General features: G+C 34.4%; 1 protein-coding gene across 2 annotated transcripts; it reads left to right on the plus strand.

Annotated features, from left to right (window-relative positions):
- Window positions 1-1,409: 1,409 nt before the first annotated feature.
- LOC132284259 (tryptophan--tRNA ligase, chloroplastic/mitochondrial) lies at window positions 1,410-24,391 on the plus strand. 2 transcript variants are annotated; one of them, XR_009472229.1, is made up of 16 exons: window positions 1,410-1,618; window positions 1,762-1,914; window positions 6,760-6,847; window positions 8,179-8,220; window positions 9,695-9,784; window positions 9,868-9,990; window positions 13,639-13,710; window positions 14,006-14,118; window positions 14,257-14,278; window positions 14,381-14,446; window positions 17,083-17,139; window positions 17,435-17,481; window positions 17,660-17,741; window positions 20,780-20,869; window positions 22,471-22,743; window positions 23,912-24,391. XR_009472229.1 is itself a non-coding variant. In XM_059786347.1 (15 exons), exons 1-15 carry the CDS (start codon window positions 1,551-1,553, stop codon window positions 22,603-22,605), a joined length of 1,248 nt encoding a protein of 415 aa, XP_059642330.1. In that variant the 5' UTR covers window positions 1,410-1,550; the 3' UTR covers window positions 22,606-23,117. The 2 variants fall into 2 exon arrangements, 1 of the variants encoding a protein (XP_059642330.1); XM_059786347.1 differs by lacking the exon at window positions 23,912-24,391 and having other exon boundaries at window positions 22,471-23,117.
- The last annotated feature ends 241 nt before the right edge of the window (window positions 24,392-24,632 follow it).

Raw genomic sequence — 24,632 nt, forward strand, 5'->3', positions numbered from 1 at the left:
TTGAAAATTAAATGCTTCCTTGATCATAAGTTTTTGGAATAATTTATTTATTTATTTTATTTTATTTTTTTAAATTTTAAGGCACAGAATTGTACCCAACCAGCGTTGACCTACAGCTTACCTGCTAAAAATATTAAGTGTACCAAAAATTAATCCTTCAATATTCTCCCACGCCTTGTGACCAAATTCTACACATCCTACACATCCTACGCATTATTTTTATTTTATTTTTACAAAGAAGGGAGAGGATGACTCGAACATGAGTAAACTGAGCTGGATGTTTTACTAATTAAGTCATTAGATAATGCCCTAATTTATTGCATTTTCATGAAATATTATTTTTAAAGTTTCCTTCCTAATTATTTCATATTTTAACTTAAAAAATGATTATTTTCCAACTAGAAACAAATTTTGCCTTCCCAAATTAACATTCACAACTTAAATTGTGATGTATATTATCATCATCATTCATACTTTATCCCATATAAATGAATTGAGCCACGCGATTATCTTATTTCTTATATTTACTCGTATCAAATATCATAACATCCACATTTTTGCTACTATGGAAAGGGATGGTGATACTAGATATGCGGTTCAATTCCATTAGAGGCAATGTGTCGTATGAGTGAATTTTTGCAGAAAAATAAAATAAAAAAATAAATAATCTACTACATGAATGAATTGTATTTGTATCTTTTCAAGGCTCAATGTCCCACTCCAAACAATATTACTGGCTACTAATCGTTTTATATAAAATTTCTTTTAATTTATTTAGCATTTTACTGTTTATTTATCACAAACCATATTTATAGTTTGCTTCCATTTTGTCCCAATTCTTCTTACCACCATCATAAATTGTTATTTTGAGTTGACGTTTGGAAAGCCAGGAGCATATATGTACATGACTCGAGACAATTGTTAGCTACCTGTTTTTTATTTGATCACTTGGAATCCTATAAATTTATGATGATTTTTTATTTTTATTTTATCATAGCACGAAACTCAAGAGAACAAATGTTCTAAAGGTTGGTAGCTAATTTTACTGTTAAATAAATAATTAATTTTATAAAACTATAAGTTTCAACCAAAAAAGAAGAAAGAAAGAAAGCATATTAACATTTGTAGAGACTAAATTAAATTTTTTTTTAGACAAAATTGACTGTAGATATTCTATAAAATTAAAATTAATGGCAAAGTTAAATGTTCAAGAGATTTAGAACTAATATTAAAACATTTATTAAAAATGTAGGACTCAATTATGAAAATTGATAGGACTTATAAAATTGTGAGAAAAGAGAAGATAGGACTTATAAATATTTATTTATTTTTAAATTTTCTCATGGATTAAAAAAAAATATATTTATTTTTAAATTTTCTCATAGATTAAAAAAAAAAAAAACAAATACTTTGAAAAACCTAATCAAATCAAACGGCCACAAATACAATTCCGTATTTCAGTGACGCGCAAGTAAAATACCACTTCGTCGCTCACTTCAGCATAATATCCGTTCTGAAGCCCTGTGAAGGCCGAAAAGAGAAAAACAAGAATGGGCCGCTCGGTTCTCTCTCACTTCCTCATCCTCTCCAATACTTCCCCACGCTTCACCTCTTCAATGTACTCTATCTATCACTTTCTCTCTCTATATATACATATACTTATATATATGTGTGTGTGTATATATATATATGTATAGTTTATTACTTCTTGTAAACCACAAGCTATGTATTATGTTGATGTTTTAGTATGAATTCAAGCAGGTCATATGGAATTCCGAGTAAATTCTTGAAAAGGCATGCATCGATTTGTCGTCCCCAACTTCCCAGTAGTCTCAGCATTGCAGGTTTCCGATGCAATTGCAGCGTCTCAGTCTCGCAGCCGGCCGCGCCGGAGACTTCTTCAAGCTCCTTAAAGTAATCCACGCCATCAATTGATCACTATTTCACATTTTCTTTCAGTTGTTTATTGGTTAAATTATGCTTTAAAAAGAAAGCTATTATTTTGATTCTAGATTATTTAATTTTGTTGGCTTATTTATGTTATTCTTATTTCGACTTAATTGAAATTTAACGTCTTGGAGCAGGACACTTTTTAACTTTTGTTTAATTTTTAAAATCATTTCTTAAAAGCTCATTTAGTTGGCCAGTTTCTTGCTATGAAGCACAAATAATTCTAGGGGACGTACTTGTATGTGTTTATGTCTCTTCCAATGCTTTTTAAACATACCCATAATTTTAAAATAATATTTTTTTCATTTTTGACATTTATCTGACACCTTTTCCAATATCATAATATAATTGTTAAGAAATATTTAGAATTTCTTCAAAAAAATGTATTGAGATACATATCATGAGTAATTTTAGTCCAAAATTTATTCATACTGTTTTTCATATTTTTTATAAATAAATAATTATTTTGGTAATTGAATAATTGTTAGTAACAACATTATACCATAAAGAGGAGAATTTATTGTCTGGGGTGCTTTCTAAATTGTTTTTTCCTTCTTCTCAATTATTTAAATTTATCCATAGATACATACACATATTAATTTTTATGTGTATCGACATTAGTATTATTATATAATATATTGATGTGTCCTTGTTGTATCTATACCTAGTTGTTCAAGAATTTGCTGAATCGCCGTGTTCTTATCTCATATCCTTGTCCATGCTTCATAGGTTTCTTCATTCTCATACTGTTAATATGATGCTATTATCAGGAGTAATGTCTGTCTTCATCCCTCCCCCCCACCCAGAAATTGTGTACACGGTGTTAACATAGCTATAGAAAATTCATCAACATGTATCTATAAACTAAAAAACTAAAAATAAAAAATCTTCATATGGTTTTTAATACAGAATATCTATATAATAAAATACTTAAGAGATCTAACATGGAAGGTTTAAAAAATGTAAAGAAGATAAAAGACACGTATGACGAAAATGCGACTATAGTTAGAACCACTGTGGGGGAAACAAGTGAATTTCCAATTACTATAGACTTGGTCAACATTAAGCCTAGGCTTTTTTGCTTTTTTGCTTTAGGGATTGATGACCTAACAAGATGACATTCCATGGTGTATATTATTTGTTGATGATATTGTTTTAACTGATGAAACTAGAGAAGATTAAGTGCTAAATTAGAGGTTTGAAGGGCATTTCTAGATTTAGAAGGGTTTAAGATAAGTGGGAATAAAATAAATATATAAAGTGTCATATTAGTAAATCTAGATGTACAAATAGGGATGTAGTGAAAACTAAGGATGAATAGAGGCTAAAAAGTGAATATTTTCGTTCTCTAGGTCTAGTCATTCACGATGAAGGAAAAATTGGAGATAAGTTAAACGGAGGTGTGTGTTTAGCATATTATGTGATCGTAATATCCCTCAAAGATTGAAATTTTTATTTTACTATTGGGCTGACATTCTTTATGCGACAAACTGTTGGGCAACTTAGAAACATCATATGCATAAAGTGAGTGTGGCAGAAGCCAAGTGCTGAGATGAATGTGTGGTAAGATAAGAAAGGATAAAATTAGAAATGAACACATTCATGATATGTTGAAGTAGCGCCAATTTAAAATAAATCGTGAGAAAATAGATTAAGATGCTTTGAACATGTGCAAAGAAGACCATTAAATGAACCAATTAGGAAGGACGGCATGGTCCACATTGCAGGTAATGCTAGTGGAAAGGAAAGAACAAAATTAACATGTTTAGAGTTAATGAAAAAATATATTATGACATGTGGTTTGATTGATGTTATGCCTTAGATAAGCATAATGGGGAAAAAAAGAAAAAAGAAAAAAAAAGGGTTCATATATCTGACCAAAGTAGTTGGAGAAAAAGCTTTGTTGAGGGGGGTTAAGTTTTATATATGTAAGACCATGTTTACAACTTTACATCCTACACAATATTTAAAAACTAATCGGTATTTATTAAGAAAAAATAGTAGTAGCCTCTACGCATTTTAATGAGAAGCCTGTCCTAGAATTTCTCATGGTTAGCTTTCAACAACAACAGTAACCAAGTGTTGGGATGTCTTTTAAGGATTGAGACCACAGTACTTAAAAAAAAAAAAGAGACAAGATTGAGACCATAGTACTTATAAAAAGAAAAGAGAAAATGATTGAGACCATAGTCAAAACAGTCATCTTAAGATCAAGTTGGCATAAAATTCTATCAGAAGTAATAATGACTGGAAGTCATAATTCTATTTTCATAGCCTTTGGCATTCAGGAAGAGATTATTAGAATTGAAAATTTTCAAGGACCATGCCTATTATATGAAGGGATGTAGAAATGTTAATAAATTAGTTATAGGTGATGCCATGGCACTATGAACTTGGTAGGATTAGTAGTTAGGAGGCACAAAAACTTAATTATGTAACTTTTACAGTCAGATGAACTTAAGGGCCATTAGGTTTTCTTTTTTGAGTCTCATCTGGATTCTATTATGATATAAAAATTATTATAATTTTCAATGCAAGGGGCGAGCTAGAATATTTACTAGTAGTACATTTTATATCTGTTATATGAACACGTTTCAGGTTTTAAGATAAGATGTGAAAAGAGAAGTGTGCACTATACTGAGGTACCCTGATCCCTTTGGACTCCAAAGATGGGTTTTTTTATGGATTGTATCAACCTCCAATTTGGTTCCAACAGTTGGTCTAAAGCTTTTAAGAGTCGTTTTTTTTGAGAAAAGTGAAAAAGATTATATCCAGTGAGTTAAAAAAATAAACTACCCATCAATCTTACCACATTGTTTTGTCCATTCACGTGGACTGTGTAACACATACTTGCTATAAGTTTGCAAGTCTGTTGCCTTGCATGTATGTTTGCTTGATCCTAAGTCTTAACTTAGATTATGGATATTTTCAGGATCTCTGACAATGACACTGCAATCCTTTCGGTTGGGCCATATACCCTATGGAATTAAATATTGTTGCATCGCGACGTTGAAAGATTCTTTATGCATAGTGGTTATTGCAAACATCAATGTGTATACTGGTAGAAATATGAGTCGTGTTGGCAAATGTGAACTGGTAGTTACTGAAAGCATAAATGTGAACTGTTTACCTGCAAACTAATTGTCTATGAATGGAAACTGGTAGGAATATGAGTCGTGTAAGCAATTTTTTTTTAATTTTTTTAAATTTTTATGAGTAATGATTTGTAAAAAAAGCGTTCAAAAGGGAAACGCATCCCTCAAAAGGCATGTGTAGGCAATTTCCTACACAAAATGGGGTTGTAGTGTGTGTCAAAGTGTCACTAGTCACGAGTCATTCATCTACAATCACGGAAGATAATGGAGATGAAGATCAATGAAGAACACATTGCAAATCTCTCAAGCTCAATCAAATATATAGGTTAAGGTAACTTGAGATTATAGAGACCAATTATGACATAGATTTGATCTTTAAAAGGTTCAAAATTATGTTTTAATCATGTTTAACAAAATTGGAGTTTTTGATAAAATAATTTCAAAACAGGATTTTTATAAAACAGTAAGCGTCCATCATTTGAGAAGTTTGAAAGAAAAATGGTTCAAAATTCAAAATGTCTCGATCAATGTGTCAAGTGATTGAATTTGTCTAGTGGTGCTCAATTGAAGGGTTGACCAATCTAACCTTATGGACACACTTTTATGAAACTCTTTCAAATCTGAATTCTATAAGGATTTTAGTTACCATATAGCATGGGTCACCTATACTGGCTATAAATATGGGGTTATAGTCAATTTAGTGTATCTTTCATAGGAGCTTTTAAATCTCTAAATATAATTGAGAGAATTTATATATTTAGAGAGAGAGAGCTTTGAGAATCAATCTATAAGGTTTCTTCATAGACTACTATACTATATGTGATTGAGAGAACCAAAGCAAGTAGTAGAATTGAAATTATCCATTAGAGCATCAACTGGGTGGTTTACAAAGAACAAGTTGATCGGGTGTCAGTAGTTGTGTTTGAGTCCATGAAGTAGCAGATTGCGTGAGGAGCGAGTCTGTCGATGGATCAATGGCCACAGGATGTGGAGAAATCTTACATGAGTTTTAGTCGGGAGGGACTTGGTGATTCTTGGGTCAGGGTAACTTAGCACGGAACCTTTTTCTCATGTAGTAAATTTTGATCTGCCTAGACTAGGTCCCGTCATTTTTTCTTGTTTAGGGTTTTCCATGTAAAATTAATATTTCGTCTCTGCTTTATTTTATTTATTACTTTATGCGTTTGTGTGGTTGCAATTGAGACATTTGACTGACTAATTAATTGAAATTCAAAAATTAACGGTAATTTTAAAAGTTAGTGAATTGTGAAATAATATTCATATGATCTATACTGTCCCCTCTAGGTCTAATTGAATTCGCACACTCTGATGTATTAGAGTCTCGGGGAATGGTCCCTACAATCTAACAATCAGAGCATATCGATTGTTGAATTAACAATAACCATTCTTAATACATATTTTGCATTTGTCTTGTCTATGTTATAGTTGGAAGGAGAGTCTTTGTTTTACCCACTAATTCACAAACATGGAAAAGATATTTATGGTGATCAGCTTACTTTATCACTCATTTCTAACTTATAATTTTAAGTTGACAATAGTCAGATGTAGGGATGAGTTCATTGTCATCCAATTTTCTTTAGGTTAAAAGGTTGACACTTTACAGTTACTCTTTCCTTTTCAATTTCAAAGGGAACTGTTCTTCCTTTACTCCATGATGCTTGTTCTTTCATCTTTTTTAGTTTTTAATTTACAGGAAGAGGATAGTGTCTGGAGTTCAGCCAACAGGATCTTTACACCTTGGGAATTATCTTGGTGCGATAAAGAATTGGATCTCACTGCAGGTTGGGTATTTTTTTATGCCAAACACGAAGCAATTTTTGCTATGAACATCGATTCTGTTTTCTATATATGTAATGATTATATTTTATTTTATTTCATTTTTTATTTTTTATGTCAATGTTTTTTTGTCTCCCTTTTAAAACATTAATGTTTTTGTATCCCTTTAAAATATTATTTGGACCATCCTTTTTTGAATATATTTTACAATCTGTGAACACACTTTTGTTCTGGCTTGCCCCAAGTTATGAATTATTACATTATTGTACTTGAGGACTGCGGTAGGGGCTATTTCTTGGTGTAGTGGTAAGAGTCGCTTGACAAGTGCGAAGGCGTGAGTTTGAGTTTGAGAGCAAGGATTATTTGCAAAAATAATGCCAAATATTAGGTTTGTCTTCATTCTTTCCTTCCTAATAGGTGCGGCCAGTACGGGCTAATGACATTTATTTGTTCCAACTTGACGAGTACACTTGTTGTTTGAGTGGTGGTTAGTCACTACCTTGAAACAGTGTTTTAATGACCCTTCTGAATTGATTGGTTTCATTGGCTGGATGATCAGCTAGACTTCTAAATGAATTTCTGATTTAAATCAGTGTCAGTTAGAGACTCATTTGACCCATGTGCCCTAAATTATTCTGGTAGTTACTTATATATTTTTAAAGTTCATATTTTATGCTCTAGTAGTGAGCTGGCAGTTAAATCGGCTTGTACAAGCCCATTGCTTTTCAGTGTTCGTTCTCTGGTCAGGTTTTTTTACAAGATTGTGGTTTCAATTTGCAAACTTCAGTGTATATTTTTTTTCAGCTTCTGCTCCATCTGACCATTTGGGTTTCCATTTTTTTTATCTCAAGGATAACTGGTTATACAAGATGCCTTGGGTTAAAATATCTGTTTGGAGTTGATTAGAAATTTCACTTACATGTGTTCAATCAATGGCATATGGTTTCTTCTGAGGTGCCACATTGTGAAATTGGCTCACATAGTTTTTTTTTTTTTTTTTGTCTCTCCTAATATGAAAAGGTCAACTGATCTCATTCACATGTATGAGATCAGCTTATTGTAAGACATAGCAGTACATCAAATGGACAAGTCTAGCATACATGGACAAAGAAATTTCCAGTTCAGGAATATTAGCTTTGTTTCATAATCCAGTGGAATTCATCTGTCACACTTTGTTTCAAAGGAATTGCAGGTTCAGGAATATTAACTTTAGCAGCCTTGTAAATCCACGGGGAAAACATATCATTTTTTTATTTTATTTTCTTATGTAGCATAGATTCTGGCTTTCAATATTTATATCCGATTTGGTCTTTCATGCTCTGGTTTCTCCTTGCAGAATACATATGATACTCTCTTCTTCATTGTGGACCTACATGCGGTATGTCCAAAATACCCTTTGAATTTCAAATTAAGTTTTTTCGAGTAATTTTCTCTTGCTACATGTGATGTCACTTGGCAGAGTACATATAGAACTGTTTATCACTTTATCACATATATAATACATGAAAAATGTCATCCACTTTGGTGCTTTGGCTTCCTCTCAACTTGTGGGACATTATCGAATCAATTTCCAGATCCATATGTCCTTTGTCTATCTCTTCATTGTTTTGATGTCTTTTTTTCTCTAAAATATTACACTTTTGAAAACATTGCTAGCTGTGTCTTATTGATATATTTAGAACATTTTATCACTGTCTTAAATTTAATGGTACAATTACAACATGCTGTTTATTTTCCACATGGCATCATAATGATCGGTTCTCGGGAGGTATACCATTAGTTTGATATTAATTTAGCATCAGGTGTGATGTGAATGAGGTTGAGAAGTGAAAGATAAGAAGGGAGATAAGGCAAAGGTGTTCTAGCCTTCAAGTAGAGAGTTAAGTGAAGGCCCCTAGTATGGAGGGTTTGATTTTCCTGACATCTATTGACACTGTCCTAAACCCTTATAGTAGAAAAGTTTAATGGTTACTTGTTAGGATGATGCCTCAATTCCTTTTTGTACCTAAACATATTCTTTATAAAATCTATGTAACTAGGCCGCTGTAGGATACTGGAAGAACTTAAGAAAGAAAATTTTCTCCAGCCTGTTGAAAATCAGCTAAAATCTGAAGGTTCATTTTTAAGGTAATGTAAAAGAATGTGGAATTATTTGTATACGTATCTTAATAAGAATACCATATAAGAAGTGGTATCGCGATTTGCCATCAATAATATTTGGCTAATAACTTCAAAACATATCAGCATTGAACTATCAATGAGTAAGGTAATACTTTATTAGCAAAGTTCTTACAGTATTACGATCGAGGTAGGCCAACTATTGATAAAGAATATTGGGTAAAACATTGTAAAAACATATTTATACATGTGATTTAATTTGAATGGTATTTCCTATCATTAATTGGTAAATGGTAATTCACCCATTAACTAAATTACAGTAGGACAGAGGAGCTATTATTACAACTATAAAAAGCTTTTGTTTGGGGTTGGTTTTGGGGGGTGGGAGGGGGCAGGGCCCCTCTTACCAGTTTCGTCCCTGTTTAATTGTATGGAACACAAGGTAAATCAAAGATGTACGGGTAAGGAAAGAGAACTTAAATCCTCTTCTCACCTCCCACAAAACCCAACAATACACATGAAAGCTGGTAAATGAGAATCTCCTCATGTGAGAGAAATCTATCTTTCATCCTGTTTCCTTTTTCTTTGAATAATTTCTTCTTTGGTGAAAATAGTATCAGTCGAGAAAGTTTTTTATTTTAGTTTCACTCCAACATGATACTTTATTGCAGGTTATTATTATTTTTTTCATTTTTGTTCAAGTTTTTTAACCACTTCTGTTTTGTCACTCACAGATAACTCTACCATATGACACGCGGCAACTATCTAGAGCAACAAAAGATACAGCAGCCATCTACTTGGCATGTGGTGTGGACACATCCAAGGTCTGGCTCATCTGTTTGAATTTATGCTAATCATTTTGTTGCTTATTGCAAGTGATGGAACTAACTTCGGCTTTTGTGCATAGGCTTCTGTGTTTGTTCAATCTCATGTGCGTGCTCATGTAGAATTGATGTGGTTGCTGAGTTCTGCCACCCCTATTGGTTGGCTGAACAGAATGATTCAATTTAAAGAGAAATCTCGCAAAGAGGTGTGCTTTTCTCTGTTTAAGGTTTTATATCCATATTTATCTTTAGCTAATATCTTGACAGTTTAAAATTTTAATTCCTCCTCCTACTACTAAAGATTTATAATGTCAGTTACATTGGAACCAAAGGGGCCATTGCTTGGTTTAGTGGTTAAGATTTGGGTTGTCAAGTGTGAAAATGCGGGTTTGAGTCTGATGGTAGCCCTATTTTGCAAATAATAATGAAGGTTAGCTCTGTACCCAATCTACCCCTTCCAGACAACAAGGACTACTTTGGTCAATGGGCCTAATGGACTGTTATGGAACATTGTGCAAAAGGGTAAAACCATCATTTTTATGGTCTGGTTCTTTGATTCTTCAATCTATGCTGTTGGAAGAATTTGACTGATTGGCTTCTTTGTCTTGGGAACTTAAATAGCTAATAGGGATTCGTGCGCGTGTCGGAGTATTGGACGCGTGTCTGACACTCTGTAGGCGCGCCCCCTTTTTTTATTTTTATTTTCATTGGTCGGACACGGCCTTTGGATTTTTTTTTTGAAAAAAAAAAGGGGAAAGAATTAAGATATATATATGTGTGTGTGTATTCATTCAAATTTCAAAGTAAGACATATGAAGTGAGACAGAGATCAATAGATGTCAAGAATGAAAAATCGATTGAGGGAGAGAGAGAGGTTGAGAGATGGAGGTTGAGAAGTTCAGCTGGAGGAGAACTTCTATCTGCAACTGTAGAAAAACCAGTGGTGAATGAACTACCTAAGGAGGAGCGAGGAGATAAGATTTCTCCTCTGTTTGGTTACCTTTGGATATTTGGGCCTATGACTTAGTTAATTTTTTGGATTCTTTGGGTCCTTAGACCCCGGTTCCACTCTTGTTTATGGGATGTGTTCCCCTTTTGAACGCTTCTTAATTGATTATTATTTATCAAAAAAAAAAAATGGAGTGGTTTCAAATATAACTATTCTACCTTCGGATATTTGAGCCTATGGAATATTTTTTAAGAGAAGTATAGACTATTTGGGGGGCCTAGAGGTTAGGTTTATGAATATAGATTATAAATTGAGTAAAAATTTAAAATTTATATATAGTAAAAATATAATATTATTTTATTGTTGTATCCCCGCCGTATCTGTGTCCTAATTTTTTTGAAATTTGTTGTATCGTTGTGTCCATGTCGTATCATACCCGTGTCCCGTGTTCGTATCCGTGCTTCATAGGCTCGAATGCTTGGGTATTATTCAAATTTGGACGGGTAATTCTGGACATAGGCATCACCACTTGCACGTCACTACAAAGCACAATTTTGGAATTAGAGAGATCAAGTTTATGCCATATATGTTGCTAAATTTTCTTTTAATTCCTTCCCCTTCCTGCTGATTAGACATGCTTCAGCACTCAAGTTCTTGGATGTGAAGATTAGTGAACAAAAGAACTAAAAAATATACATTTATTTAGATTTTTGATTGACCAAAAGTAGGGGATGAAATGGAGGAAATCTGGAGTAGATGCATGTGAATCCAAGTCCAGACCCATATTTTAATGTCACGATCCATATCCAGATCCAAATTCTAATGGGATCACGTGGGCATTAAAATCTAATCCATATAATACAAACATGATTCAAATAAAAAAAATATGCTTGAATTGGGTTGGTTCTCACATAACCATGATCCTTTAACTTATTCATATCCATATTCTACTTGAACCTTCAACTTATCTTTCAAGGAAGGTCAATCTCCGGCATATATATAATTGTTTATAAATCTGGATTCAAAAGTAAAATCCAAACCTGTTATAATTGAGTTTGGATCAAATTGGATCTCGGGTCAAACACACTCCATTTCAAGCCTTAGTCAAAGGTGAGACAGAACATGCTCTGCTGATTGAGCACACTATTAACAGGTTGAACAGTCTGAAAGACAAGCAATTGGACGGAGGCTCGATTGATCAAGGATGCTCCAAAGTGTGTGGATCTAACAAATTAAGGTTACAGAACGATTAGACTTACTTAGATTTTGTAATAGTGTACTAATATCCTATTTCGGATTGATTTTACTTTTTTACCGGAACTTGATCAAAGGTGTTCCAATGTCTATATGTACAAATGAAAACATTATTCTAAATATATATAAGCATGACATAGAATTTTAAGCCAACTAGAGATCCTTCCGGAGGAAATTATACAGTGTGTCGGTTTGTTGTGAAGAACGAATAGCCACAATTTCTACCATCATTCCTCTTGATTGAAGTCATACCCTCTATTTTTTCCTTTCACTGCTTGATACCAACACACTTCACTGTTTGTCCTGCTATGTACGCTCATACTTCACTTCTTTTGTTTAACACACATTTAAAGGGAGTTTTTTACTGCTTTAGCCTACAGTGCATTAAATGCACTGTAGATACAATTCGCCAATAATACATTTTCTTTTTCACTCAATGCATGCAAACTCCAATTTTACCGCCACAAATTCATTCACCTCTCACATACCATCTACCTCTTGCAGTGGCACGGGTTCGAATCCTGGAATCAGCATTTCTAGAATTATGGGTTAGGCTACCTACCATGTACCTTTCACAGACCTTGCTTAATGCAGGACCCTTGTGCACTAGGTACAACCTTATAGTTGATGTGGTAGCATCGAGGTTCCTTGGTTGTTTCTGTTTGGGCTTTTAATGTAAAAATAGTGTCTCTCTTTGTTGCTTGCTTGATTGATTGGTGACTAATTAATCAGCTTCATACAGTTGTGAACAAAATTGTGATTGGAATTTTGAATACCACTGGATGGAAGAGACATATTCAGCCCCCTCTAGCTTTGTCGTTCCATATATTTTTTGAGAACTTTCTAACTATTTACCAAAGCTTTCTCAATGTTTTATCCAGTATTAATCATCTTCATTCTGCTTTGCTCATATAATCTTCATGTGACTTTTCTGTGAAGAAAAAGAAAAGAAAGCCATCATAAGTATCGTCTGAGAGTGTTACTCTCACTATTATGGATCTAAAGTTTACTGAAAGTTTTTGCAACTTTAATTTGGATTGTACTACCTATTTCGATTTAAAAAAATTCAGGTGAAAACAATATGGCTTCTGCCAAGACTGAAAAATTTTGGACGTGGAATTTAGTTTAAAACTGCCATTTCAATGAAAAGGCTATTGCTTATGTTGGTACTGCTACCATTGCAATTGTTGACAGACCTAAACAGAGTATTAGGATTTTTTCACATACAGTGGTTGCTCTCTACCTTTTAACTAGCATTCTTGTACTTATTAGTGCTAGCTTGTACTACTGCATCAAATAATGAGCCCAAAAGGGTCATTTATCTGCCCTTTACTATTTTGAGTTGAAATTGGGCTGATTTTGCAGAATTTGGTAAAATCCCGCCAGATATTTCAAAAGACAAAATAGATTGTTTGCCAATTTTGGTCAACTAATTGGAGCATTCAGAAGATATTGATGTGTTGAACTTCCAAGTTGACTAAAAATTGCCGAGTTCAAAACCTTGCTCATGACAGACACTCTGTTATGCATTTTATTTAATTTAGTTCTCTCTTGCATTTTGCTATTCATCCTAGTTCTTCCTGTACACAATGCATCTTTTATTACTCTTAACTTATAATTTGACTTCGATTATTTTTCTTTTTGTTTGTAGGGGGATGAAAATGTTGGGGTTGCCCTTCTGACTTATCCTGTTTTGATGGCTTCTGATATTCTTTTATATCAGGTGGGTTTCAGTCTCCGCGGCACAGAATATTGGGTCATGCTCAAAATTCTTATCTTTATGGATATGCTGTTTCATCTGGATTGTGTTCTTGCATTTTATTTTTAGACTTTGAAAAGAAAAATTAGTCCTCCGTTTTGAATTATTGAAATATTGGTTCATCATGATTGTTATGACAGTACACATAACAGATTGAATGGCAAACGGGTAGCACTTTTATGTGTGCTTTCTTGACTTCACATGTTGATGATTACCCTGAATATGCATGTATCTTATTAATTGCAGCATTCCTCTGCAGTCTGACTTTGTCCCAGTTGGCGAGGATCAGAAGCAACATCTAGAGCTGACTCGAGAGCTGGCTGAGCGTGTTAATTATATGTATGGTGGAAGGAAGTGGAAGAAATTGGGAGGGTGAGAAACATGTGAATTCAAATTCCCATGTAAAAATGCATGTATTCCTGCATAATTCATTCTGCATATGGGATTCACATATTACTATTTTTGTTCATTTCTTTAGGGAGTTGACTGTTTATTTTGTTTTGTGCACAGACGAGGTGGTGCAATTTTTAAGGTGGATATTGTTCTTTAAAACCTGTTTGAGACCCTTCACTTCAGCTCGCTAAAATACTGTAATTAGTTGGAACAAGTCTTACCAATGGGTTTACTGGTGTAGGTTCCTGAGCCCCTTATTCCTCCTGCTGGAGCCCGGGTGATGTCCCTCACTGATGGTCTTTCCAAGGTTTCTGGTTTTAGAAGTGCTATTTTTTATTTATTTATTATTGCCATTCTCTTTGAATGGTTTTTCATTGTTATTTTTTTCAGCATCATATAGATCATCAACAGAAAAGAAGTATATTTAAGATCATAGAAATATACCTGCATCAAGCGTGAGAACAGGTTCAAATACTGTGAGCAGTCAGTTTGAGCTAATAATGCTAAAGGTTAAGTCTGTATTTAAGTGCTTCTCCCAGCACCATCAATTAACAGAGACTGCATAGGGTAATGACCTTTTCTTTTTAGAAATATAGACACGTCAAACTTCACCTATTCTTTTCATTCTTAACCTATTTTTAGAGATGTCATTATTTAACTTGCATCTGATAGAATTTTGAATTGAGTATTAAGAAGATAGATTGTATAGATTAGAAATAGATATAGATTAGAAGTAGAAAATGGTGGTGTTCATGTAGATAAATATACGCTCAAAAGGAAAACAATTTTAACCGCTAAAATAAAGAGTGTGACAAAAGTATAAGCTCAGCTGAAGTGCTGAAACTACTCCAATCAATTTTCATTGAAATCCACATCCAGCCACTCTCCTTACCTGTCTTCATCCTCCAAGGTTTTACCGTTAGAGTGGATTCTAGAGGGATTGTAAGTTCTTTTTTCGAACATTTTCATCCAATCCATTAGAACCAATCCGTTTTTTTTTTTTTTTGGAGGGGGGGGGGGCATTTCATTCATGTAGGACATGAATCTATTACGCATTGCTTGAAATTTTGAAGAAAACTAGTTGGGGACTTTCATTTCTTTCTGTAAAGTTATACATCATTGATATCACTGCCTTTCTAATTAGGCATCGAAGAATCAAAATCCTATACAACAAGAATTGGCCAAACAACAAAAGCTAAGATGAACAATTTTCCTACAATGAGTCTTAAATCATGTAATGATCCCACCAAAGATTTTTCTTTACATGAAATAATTCTTGTGTGATGTGGACATTGAGAATGCTCCTACTTTTCAAAATAAAATACGTTGTTCTCGTTTCCTGTTATGCAACTTCGTCTTGTCAGTATATTTATTATTAGCATCACCAATTGGACTTGGAACAACTTCTCACCATTTTCTCTCAAGACCTGTTAACCTACAATTCCCTGGAGCAAGTGCTAACCTTTTTTTTTTTATAAGTAAAATTTATAAAAAGCGCTCAAAAGGGGAGCGAGTCCCAAAGATACAAAAAGACCAAAAAACGCCTCAAGCCTTCAAAGAGGCTAAAAAGAAAACAATCTCCTCAATAGATCGATAATCTCTCCCTGAAACAATAATGGAGAACTTAAGCATAGAAATAGGCTTCTCCTTTCTATTAAAATATCTCCTATTTCTCTCGAGCCAAATGCACCACCAAATACGGAGAGGCGTAGCCCTCTAAGCATCCTGAATGAGAGCTCCAACTGAGAAACCTCTCCAAGCCTCAATCAATCCTCTAGAGGAACAAGGCATAACCCAAAGAACCCCAAACAAACCAAGCATCAAATCCCAACAAGCTCTAGCCATGCTGCAATGTAACAGAAGGTGATCAACTGTCTCCTCATCGCAAAAGCATATGTAACAATGATTGACCATCACCTGATTCCTCCTCCTCAGATTATCCTGGGTTAAAATCCTACCCAAGACAAAAGTCCAAGCAAAGAAGGCCACCTTAAGAGGAGCCTTGGAACGCCAAATAGACTTCCAAGGGAAAGGACCACCATCACCATCCGTAAGACACCTGAAAAAGGACCTCACCTCGAACCGACCCTGAGAATTAGGATTCCAAAGCCAACAATCAGAATCCCCATGAGATATCACCTGGCGATACAGTAACTCCAAAAAACGAGTGACCTCTTCAATCTCCCAATCCTGAAAGTGTCTCCTAAACTGAACATCGCATGAGATATCACCTGGAGCAGGTGATAACCTTAATGACTTGTCATAAATTTTTTTTTTTTTTTTTTTCCTGAAAAAAATAAAACAGCAAAAGGGATATCCTAAATGACAGAGTTCAGGAGACCAAATGGTCCACAATCAAGCCACTCATTCACAAATATTGAATCCTTTGGACACTTTGCACTTACTAACTTAAAGATGGGAAGCATAATAAGTATCAGAGTTTTTTACTGCATCCTTTATCCCATAATCCTTTAAGTAAAAATCACGCATTCGAACTTTATACCTGTTCATGATAAACTAACGTCTTGTAATAAATCTGAGTTCTATTTCATGAATCTTCACTACCAATTGTTCAGGAGAAATTTCTATATCACCCTGGTGGTCTCATTACTGGGTTCCTGTTTTTTTATGTTGGCAAAATGTCTTCACCTAGGCAAAGTTAAACCTTTACCTTTCTCCTTCACAATTGCAAAGAGATTTGTCTACCTGTGGTGAAGCTTTAAATATAGACCTATAACATGTACGGAGGACAGTAAGAACATATCACTATCTGTTTTCCCTGAAAAAATTAGTTTCTTCTTCAGACTCCAATAAAATAACATACCCGTGTTTCTTTCACTGGATTCCAATTCCATTGGTGTTGGTTTTCTTTTGATATGTTACTTAATTTTTGAAGTTGGCATCTCTAATTTAACCTGATACTTTTTTTGGTTTTGTTTCTAGATGTCCAAGTCTGCACCTTCTGATCAGTCTCGAATTAATTTGCTCGACCCCAAAGATGTGAGTAGGGCACTTTACCCATTTTCAACAATATTTGAAGTGTTAACTTTTTTTAGTTAAATGTAACCAGTAATGTTTTACTAGGGTTGAATATCATGCAGTACTGATGTATCATTTAATGTTGTTTGGTTATTATAGGACAGTACTATGTGCTTAGGTTACTTGGTCAGAAAATAGAACTTCCTAAATTGCATGAATGCTATTACAGCCCTTGGTATCATCCAATTTCCTTTTGTTCTACCATAATGTTCTCTTCTCACTTGATCTGAGTTTCCTTTTTTTTTTTTTTTGCTAGGTAATAGCAAACAAGATTAAACGTTGCAAGACTGACTCATTTCCTGGGTTAATACTCCCTCTTCTATTTGTGATCTTTCATTTTGTTGTCTTTTCAATGTTCTCTATGTTGAGATTTCCTGTCCAGAAACTCTATTGCTATAGTTGTTTACCATTTGGCCAAAAACTTATTTCCATAAGGTGTCATTAAATCTTCTATTTTTTTTCCTTATGGTAAATTGTATAGCTTGGAGTTTGACAATCCCGACAGACCTGAATGCAACAACCTCCTTTCGATATATCAGCTCATGACAGGCAGGACAAAACAGGTAACAAGATTCACATTTCATGATTTCCCTGATAGCGGCCGTGGGGTCTGCAGGCATACATACATGTATATGGTTGATCTTTTGCTTGTCAGAATCTTCTAATGGTTTCTGAATATTGATATGGGAAACAACTAATCATTTAGTTGAGAAAGAGTTCTTTCTTTCTTTCATTCTTTTATTTATTTATGTAAATTTATGTGCATATAACAATAAGGGGGTCTTTGTAATAGCTAATAATAAAAGAATGGAAAAAGAGAATACATGTCGCCATCCCCATTTGAGTTATGTTCTATATGTACTAGAGTTGCTCTGATGCTCTGATATATTATTAGCATTTTTTAAACCACCAGAAACTAACCACAGAAGGGTGCTGGTCAGGCTGCTTCTTTTTTTGGAGTTTTTTCCGATGCATTTTAATTTATTGATCTATGTTTGGCATCTAAATTGTGCACTCTAGTTTTCTTTTTTCCTTTGTTCTTCTTCATCCATTGCTTATTTTCATAGAGTGTTGGAAATCTGTTTCTCCGGATCTTTGCATCTTTCTCTGTCTGTGAACAGCAAGAGCTGCTGGACAGTTCTCTCTCTCTGTCTCATGTTTCTGTGGACCTATTCAGTATAGTATGAGCATATTAAAAACTCTGAATTCAAATTTTTTCCTTGATTGTATGTCAGTGGACCAGAAAGACTAGGCATCCATGGGCCTGGTGATAGAGTAATTGTATTTCATGACTTTAGACTGTTTCGATTATGAAAAAAAAAAAAATGTTTTGATTTGTTAGAGGCAATAGTACCTTCCTTGTCTGTTAAGGAAGTTTCTTGGTTTCCTCTTGCATGCTTAGGTTCTTTCTATAATAGGAATTTTTTTTTATTTCTATTTGTTGATAAAAATAATTAAAATAAGATTAAAGAGAGTATTAAGAATGAACCAACACAAGGATATACATGGTTTGGCCACTACGGCCTACATCCACGGCACACAAATCTCAAAGTTCTGCATCACTTTTATTATATTCTCTCTACTTTTGTTTACAATGACCACATCTATTTATAGGTGAAAAAATACAAATCATGGAAAATTCATTGATGGAGGATTCCTGAAATCAATCCCATAAATCACTCCTATCAATATTCTATCAAGGCTTAAATCATGATATTCTCCAACACTGTTCATTTTAAGGTTTCCTCACGCTTGCTTATATTCCTATAAGAAAGCTTTTTGCTCCCTACATTGAAAAGAAACATACATGATTGAAACTGGTATACCTGGAGTTTGACAAGGCTTATTAAGATGTTTAGAGCTCGAAATTAAGGTATTTAAGGAAAGGATGGAAGGATAGGTGAGGATTGCTTGTTCAAGTCTGAGGCCAGCCCCATTTTCCAAATAATGTCAAATGTTAGGTCTGTACCTAATTCGTCCCTCTCACAAGACCATTGACTATTAGGAAATTTTGGTTTGAGCAACTGAGATTTACTAATAGTGAAATCATTCTATGGTTACTTTGTAGGTTCTGGTGGTGGGATTTCCTCTGAAAATCATCTAAAATTTTGTAATTCCGTTTAAAGTGGCTTTCTGTCTTTGGTTACCAACACTTACAAGATCCTCTGGTGGATAATTACTGCCAAGAAATCAGATTATTCCCAATTTTCTCCCTACAAATTAGATGGTGACTGGGTCAACACTTTGGTCATATCTGACCTTTCTCGTCAATTATTTGGTTTTGTTTTCACATCTGTGGTGTGACTGGTGTATTGGTGTACGCTTACTTGCTTTCAAAGATGAGGATTAACTGATTTGTAACTTGAAAGGACTGTGTTAGAAAGGGTAAATCTTGCGGAAATTGTCCTGGTTTGCGATCTTTTGGTCTCTTTATAAAGAAAGGAATAGGAAGACTCTCTGGTTATTGGAGGTGGCTGTGGGTATGATCAAAAAATGGATTACAGATATCAGGTGACTTTTGACTTTCCTGCATAGGATAATTTAGAGGAGTCGGGTTGTTGCAGATGTTCTAGAGCCTTGACAGTTTGACATCCTTATTGCTAGTTCTTTCTGTTTTCTGATGGGGTATAGGAATCTAATTTATGTAGTCCCTAAATATGTATAGGGTTGCATGTAGTCTTATAAAATGTTATGATCTTGGAGAATCCTATACTATCTCATATATCTTGTGGGAAAGTTCAAGTCAAGCTTTAGATTTAATCATGGCCTTGCTTATGGAGATGAATAATATATAAGCGAGGGTCGTTTATCTGAATTAACTACCAGCTCCTCACTTGTTAGTCTTCTACATTCTGTGTAAAAGTATTATTATTTTCCTTGAGAATCCGGTGCTTTAATTTGCAATTTTTCGAGCCCAAGTGAGTGTCAGAGTGTACAATCCTAATTCCTAAGCGAGCGAGCAAGCTGGCAAGAGCTTAATCTGATTTTATTATCAAAGGTCTAAAAACGTTAGGAAATATTAATTTACATATTTGTGGCAAAGTTGGAATACCAATTACTAGGGCATTTTTTTTTTTTCTCTTTATAAGGAGGGTAGAATATAAAAATTAATAAAAAATAGAAAAGATATTTAAAATACATGTACAAAATTTAAATAAAAAATAAATATTAGCCTCAAGACTTTTTGTGAGCACGTAGCAAAAACGTGGGTTTAGGTCTGGGCTAATATAAATTAGAGCTCTGAAACGAGTGAGATGGTAATTGATGATAATTAGGGTTGTTCATTAGGTTTCTATATAGAACTATGCTATCACCAAACAGCAAGTACCAGTGAATTTCTTCTTGTATTTGTTTCGTTGTTTGAATACATTTGGGTTTATATTTGATCTTCGTTGTAATCCTATTTTTGTTTGAAAAACATTAGTCTCGTGTGTTGATTCTGGTAAGTTATTTGAATTTAAAATTTTATCTGGTTAAATGGGCCACTTCTGTGTTAGTCAATGTGGGATTAGAAAGTGACAATTCATCTGGTAATTCTGACCATTCCAATTAGCTTTATCATCGTCCAAGCGTGTGTGTTTTAAACAATTCTCTATTGCAGGAAGTTGCACAAGAATGCCAAGATATGAATTGGGGCACATTCAAACCCCTTCTTACAGATGCTTTGATTGATCATCTACATCCCATCCAGGTTTTCACTTCTATATATGATACCTTTTTTTATAGTATTTGTAGGGAGAGTGCTAATATACCTGCAATTTGTTTCTATAAGTTGCCAACTGTTACCATGTGATTCTGAAGTATTTAAGGTGCATTGGTTGTTGTGACTGAGTACTAGATTTAAAACTTTGGCTTTCCGGAAGTCATTGCTTAGTATATTCATAATTGGCTACTTGGTGCATTATTTCAGGATTGCTTGCTAAAATCAAGTCAAAAGTTGTAATTTTCCCACCATGTTTATAGCTGATGGCTTGTGCTAAATGGTCTTGGGTCGTTATGCTAAAAGTTAACAAGTATTGCAGTCATTGAGATGCACACATGCAAAGGCCCCAGACCCGGTGTTGGTTCATTTTTTTAGTTCTAAATAAAGTTCATATGCAGCTCTAAGCTGCATTCTTTAAGTAAGGAGTTGGGAGTTGCTTATGTTGTTGAAACTAACGAAAACAAAATGTTACTACTAATAATATTATGTAAGTTGTCAGAAACTTCTTTTGCGTACTCAATCAAGGAATTGTGCTCCATTCACACTTCTGATTAAATCATGCTACTGGTGGCAATGTTAAACTCGATATCCACTTGCAATGTTCTCTGGTCTGAAGTAAACAATATAACCAAGGAATTGGGTTCTGCTACACATTTTGATTAAATCAAACAAGTGGTGGCCGTGTTAAAGTTGGTTTGCAGGTGCAATCTTCTCTGCACTGAAGTGAACAATATAGCCATGACTTTGGTGGGAAACTTGGTGAAGTTTCAGCCTTAACAAGCTTAAAGTTCTGTCTTACTCCAAAATGTTGATATAAAACTTAAATAGGTTATTTGGTTCACATTAGAACTTGAAATTGAGTCAATACAGCTGTTTTTTTTTTTATTAAGATACCAAACTTGATAGCACATGTTGTTGCATCCATTTATAGATTGTAGTTGCTTTGTTATGCGTGCAGTTGCAAAGGCACAACTGTGTTGTATTTATTTTTGTAGTTGCATGTTGATTGTATATAATTGTGCAATTGGGTATCAATTTACTTTGTCTTTTGTTCATAATTATGTATACAACAACAACAACAACCAAGCCTTTTCCCAATTACTTGGGGTTGGTTACATGAATCCAATGTTCCATTTCGCTCTATTTAAGGCCATAGCTTCAATCAGTCCACATGCTATCATATGTTTGCAGAGTTTGTTCATAATTATGTATATTGTACATATATGTGGATAATTATTGAGCTTCTTATGTTCATGTTATTGTATGGCTCTTTGAAAAATATGGAAAACTCCACACATTTCATTGATTGGAACCACTGTAGCCACTCTAGATTTCTCCTGTCAGAAATTTCCCCAAGCCTCCAACTGATAATAATTAGATGGACTTGAACTGTGTAAAGATTCGGCAAGTTTCAGTGTATTATTTAAAATGGGAACAGGTCAAAAGAGTTAGATATCTTAATTTCAAATCGATGAGGTATTGACATGGCCTTAAGCTTTCATGAGTTTTACCCAGCCTAGTCATCTGAATGCTAATTGCTGATATCCAATTGAATGCTAGTTTCATCGTTGCATTATCTACTTTTGCAGATTCGCTATGAGGAAATAATATCTGATGCAGCTTATTTGGATGAAGTTTTGGCAGACGGTGCCAGAAAAGCTGCAGATATAGCTGATGTTACTCTCAGTAATGTTTACGAGGCAATGGGATTCTTGCGGAGATGAGCTGAATCATTGCTATTAGAAGAACTTGTGTACGGTTCAGAAGAAAACAACCTTAAACTTACTTTTGGATCACTAACATCAGCCATGAGTTTTGGGACCATGCCAAGGAATTCATTCTTGACAGGAAACTAAACAAAGGTAATTTATCAGAAAAGCCCACATTCTTGTGATGCATTCACGCCGACCCTCCTGTTCCAGATAGGTGCACTTTCACATACCTTTAAGTTTGTTGGATCTGGTCGTCTCAGTTCATGTCTTCCCATTTTATCAGAATAGGTCATAAGTTATTTTTGCTTCTATGTTTGTTGGTAGTTCCAATACTATTTCAACTGGCCTGCCTATCATTACACAGCCATTTTAGGTTTTCTCCAGTGCCACATGATTGTGAAACTGGCTTCAAATGCAAGTCTTTTAGCTGAATGATAGCTGTCTTGGCAGCCCTCATTTTTCCAATGTTGTTGAACTCTTGATTAATTATATATGTTGATTTAGCGCATAATCGAGTTTGCTCATTTTCTTGTTTTTTCGTTCCTTCATGTATGCTCAAATATGTCCAAGTTATTGTGAGTGTTGACAGCTTCTAGGTTAAGGTTGGGTCTGGATTCTCATCAACCTCCTAGCTTTCTTGATCTGGAATAAGGATTCCTTTGACTATCTATACATTTACTGAAACACTACTAGAGCACATGGCAGTTTTTTTTTAAAGTATTACATGGTTGAGAGCATAACATATATAAATTTGAATAAGTTCCCGAAACTTTCTAAATGTATTACCAGTCAGTAACAACACGTGTTTCTTATTTGGAAGTGTTGAGCATCCAAAAATATGAGTCACTAGCAGGTAAGGGTTCAAGCCTCTGCCTTTTCAGGATTCATTAATTTTATTGAGAAGTTTCTAATAAGATAACTCAAATCTGCATTAGAAGGGTCAAATCAATGGTTTGATCGACTCAAAATTTGTGGATTTCGTGGATTTTGCTCTAACCTGTTCAATCTGTGTGGCTTAAAGGATGAATTAGATATCCTAGTTCCTACATTGCTCCAATTAGATGCTAAATCCCTCACTATCTGTAAGACTTTTTGCCAAATGAAATATGATGATCATCAGGTTGAATTATATGAATTCTGCTAGATCAAAAAGTCATGATTGTGGTACATTTCTTTTATGAGAATTTTTCTGATAAGAGCATTGACAACACGCTATAATGAGCTGACCGGTGGAAATAAAATACAAGTTTGTGGTGAAAAACTTCTTGATTAGGCTCTAGCTCTGAACCTCTTCTTTTTCCTTCTCAATGTGTTTCAGGAAAGGAGTCTTTAATTCAATATTGAAACGAAGAAGAAAAAACTAGATCATTTTTCATCGTATGCTGGGACTTCCAAAGTAAGATGTAGGGAGCACTGTTTTTGTATTTCACTTTTGTTTTGCAACCTGAACCTAGCATTACTACTGAGGTTTATTGTGTCTGTTGTGGATTTCTTATCAACAAAAGAGATAGTGACGGGGAAAAGAAGGAATATCAATCTGTCCACTGACCAGAAAAAAACATGGAATCGTTGTTTGATCCTATTCCACCCATCCACACCACAGCTTTTTTTTTCTTTTACATAGGAGGGTGCGGAACCTTTTGGCGAGATAGTGAGAGGTCAATGGTACTGCAAGTTCTCTCTCTCTCAACATTTTTGTTGAATTGCTGAGAGATGGACAGAGGAACATGATGAGGACCACAATCAACCATTTCAATCTTTGTCGATATTTTACACTCTAGTTTTGCTCTTTTGGTTACTTCAGGATTCTTATCTCTGCTTGATACCTCCCGTTACTGTTATCCTTTCACGCGAAACCCTTTTCAAAATGACCACGGTCTTAAAAGAGAAACACACATTGGCATTCCACCATGAAACTAAACTTAAACCTGGTTTTCTGTTGATATAATCCACCGTTTCATTAAGAACCAAGAACCACAATATTGGAGGAGCATTGCACCAATTGATACAAGTACTAAACGAAGCGAGAGAGTGCCATG

This window comes from Cornus florida, unplaced genomic scaffold (genome assembly GCF_030987335.1).
Source record: "Cornus florida cultivar Cherokee Brave unplaced genomic scaffold, ASM3098733v1 CherokeeBrave_3.0.0_Hap2_Chr11, whole genome shotgun sequence".
Taxonomy (NCBI): Eukaryota; Viridiplantae; Streptophyta; class Magnoliopsida; order Cornales; family Cornaceae; genus Cornus; species Cornus florida.

Excerpts from the sequence above, each read along its gene's own strand:
- LOC132284259 (XM_059786347.1), top strand. The coding sequence starts at position 1,551 with ATGGGCCGCTCGGTTCTCTCTCACTTCCTCATCCTCTCCAATACTTCC. Across the intron at positions 14,447-17,082 it reads TCACTGATGGTCTTTCCAAG|ATGTCCAAGTCTGCACCTTC; the intron begins GTTTCTGGTTTT and ends TTTTGTTTCTAG. Across the intron at positions 17,742-20,779 it reads TGACAGGCAGGACAAAACAG|GAAGTTGCACAAGAATGCCA; the intron begins GTAACAAGATTC and ends TCTCTATTGCAG.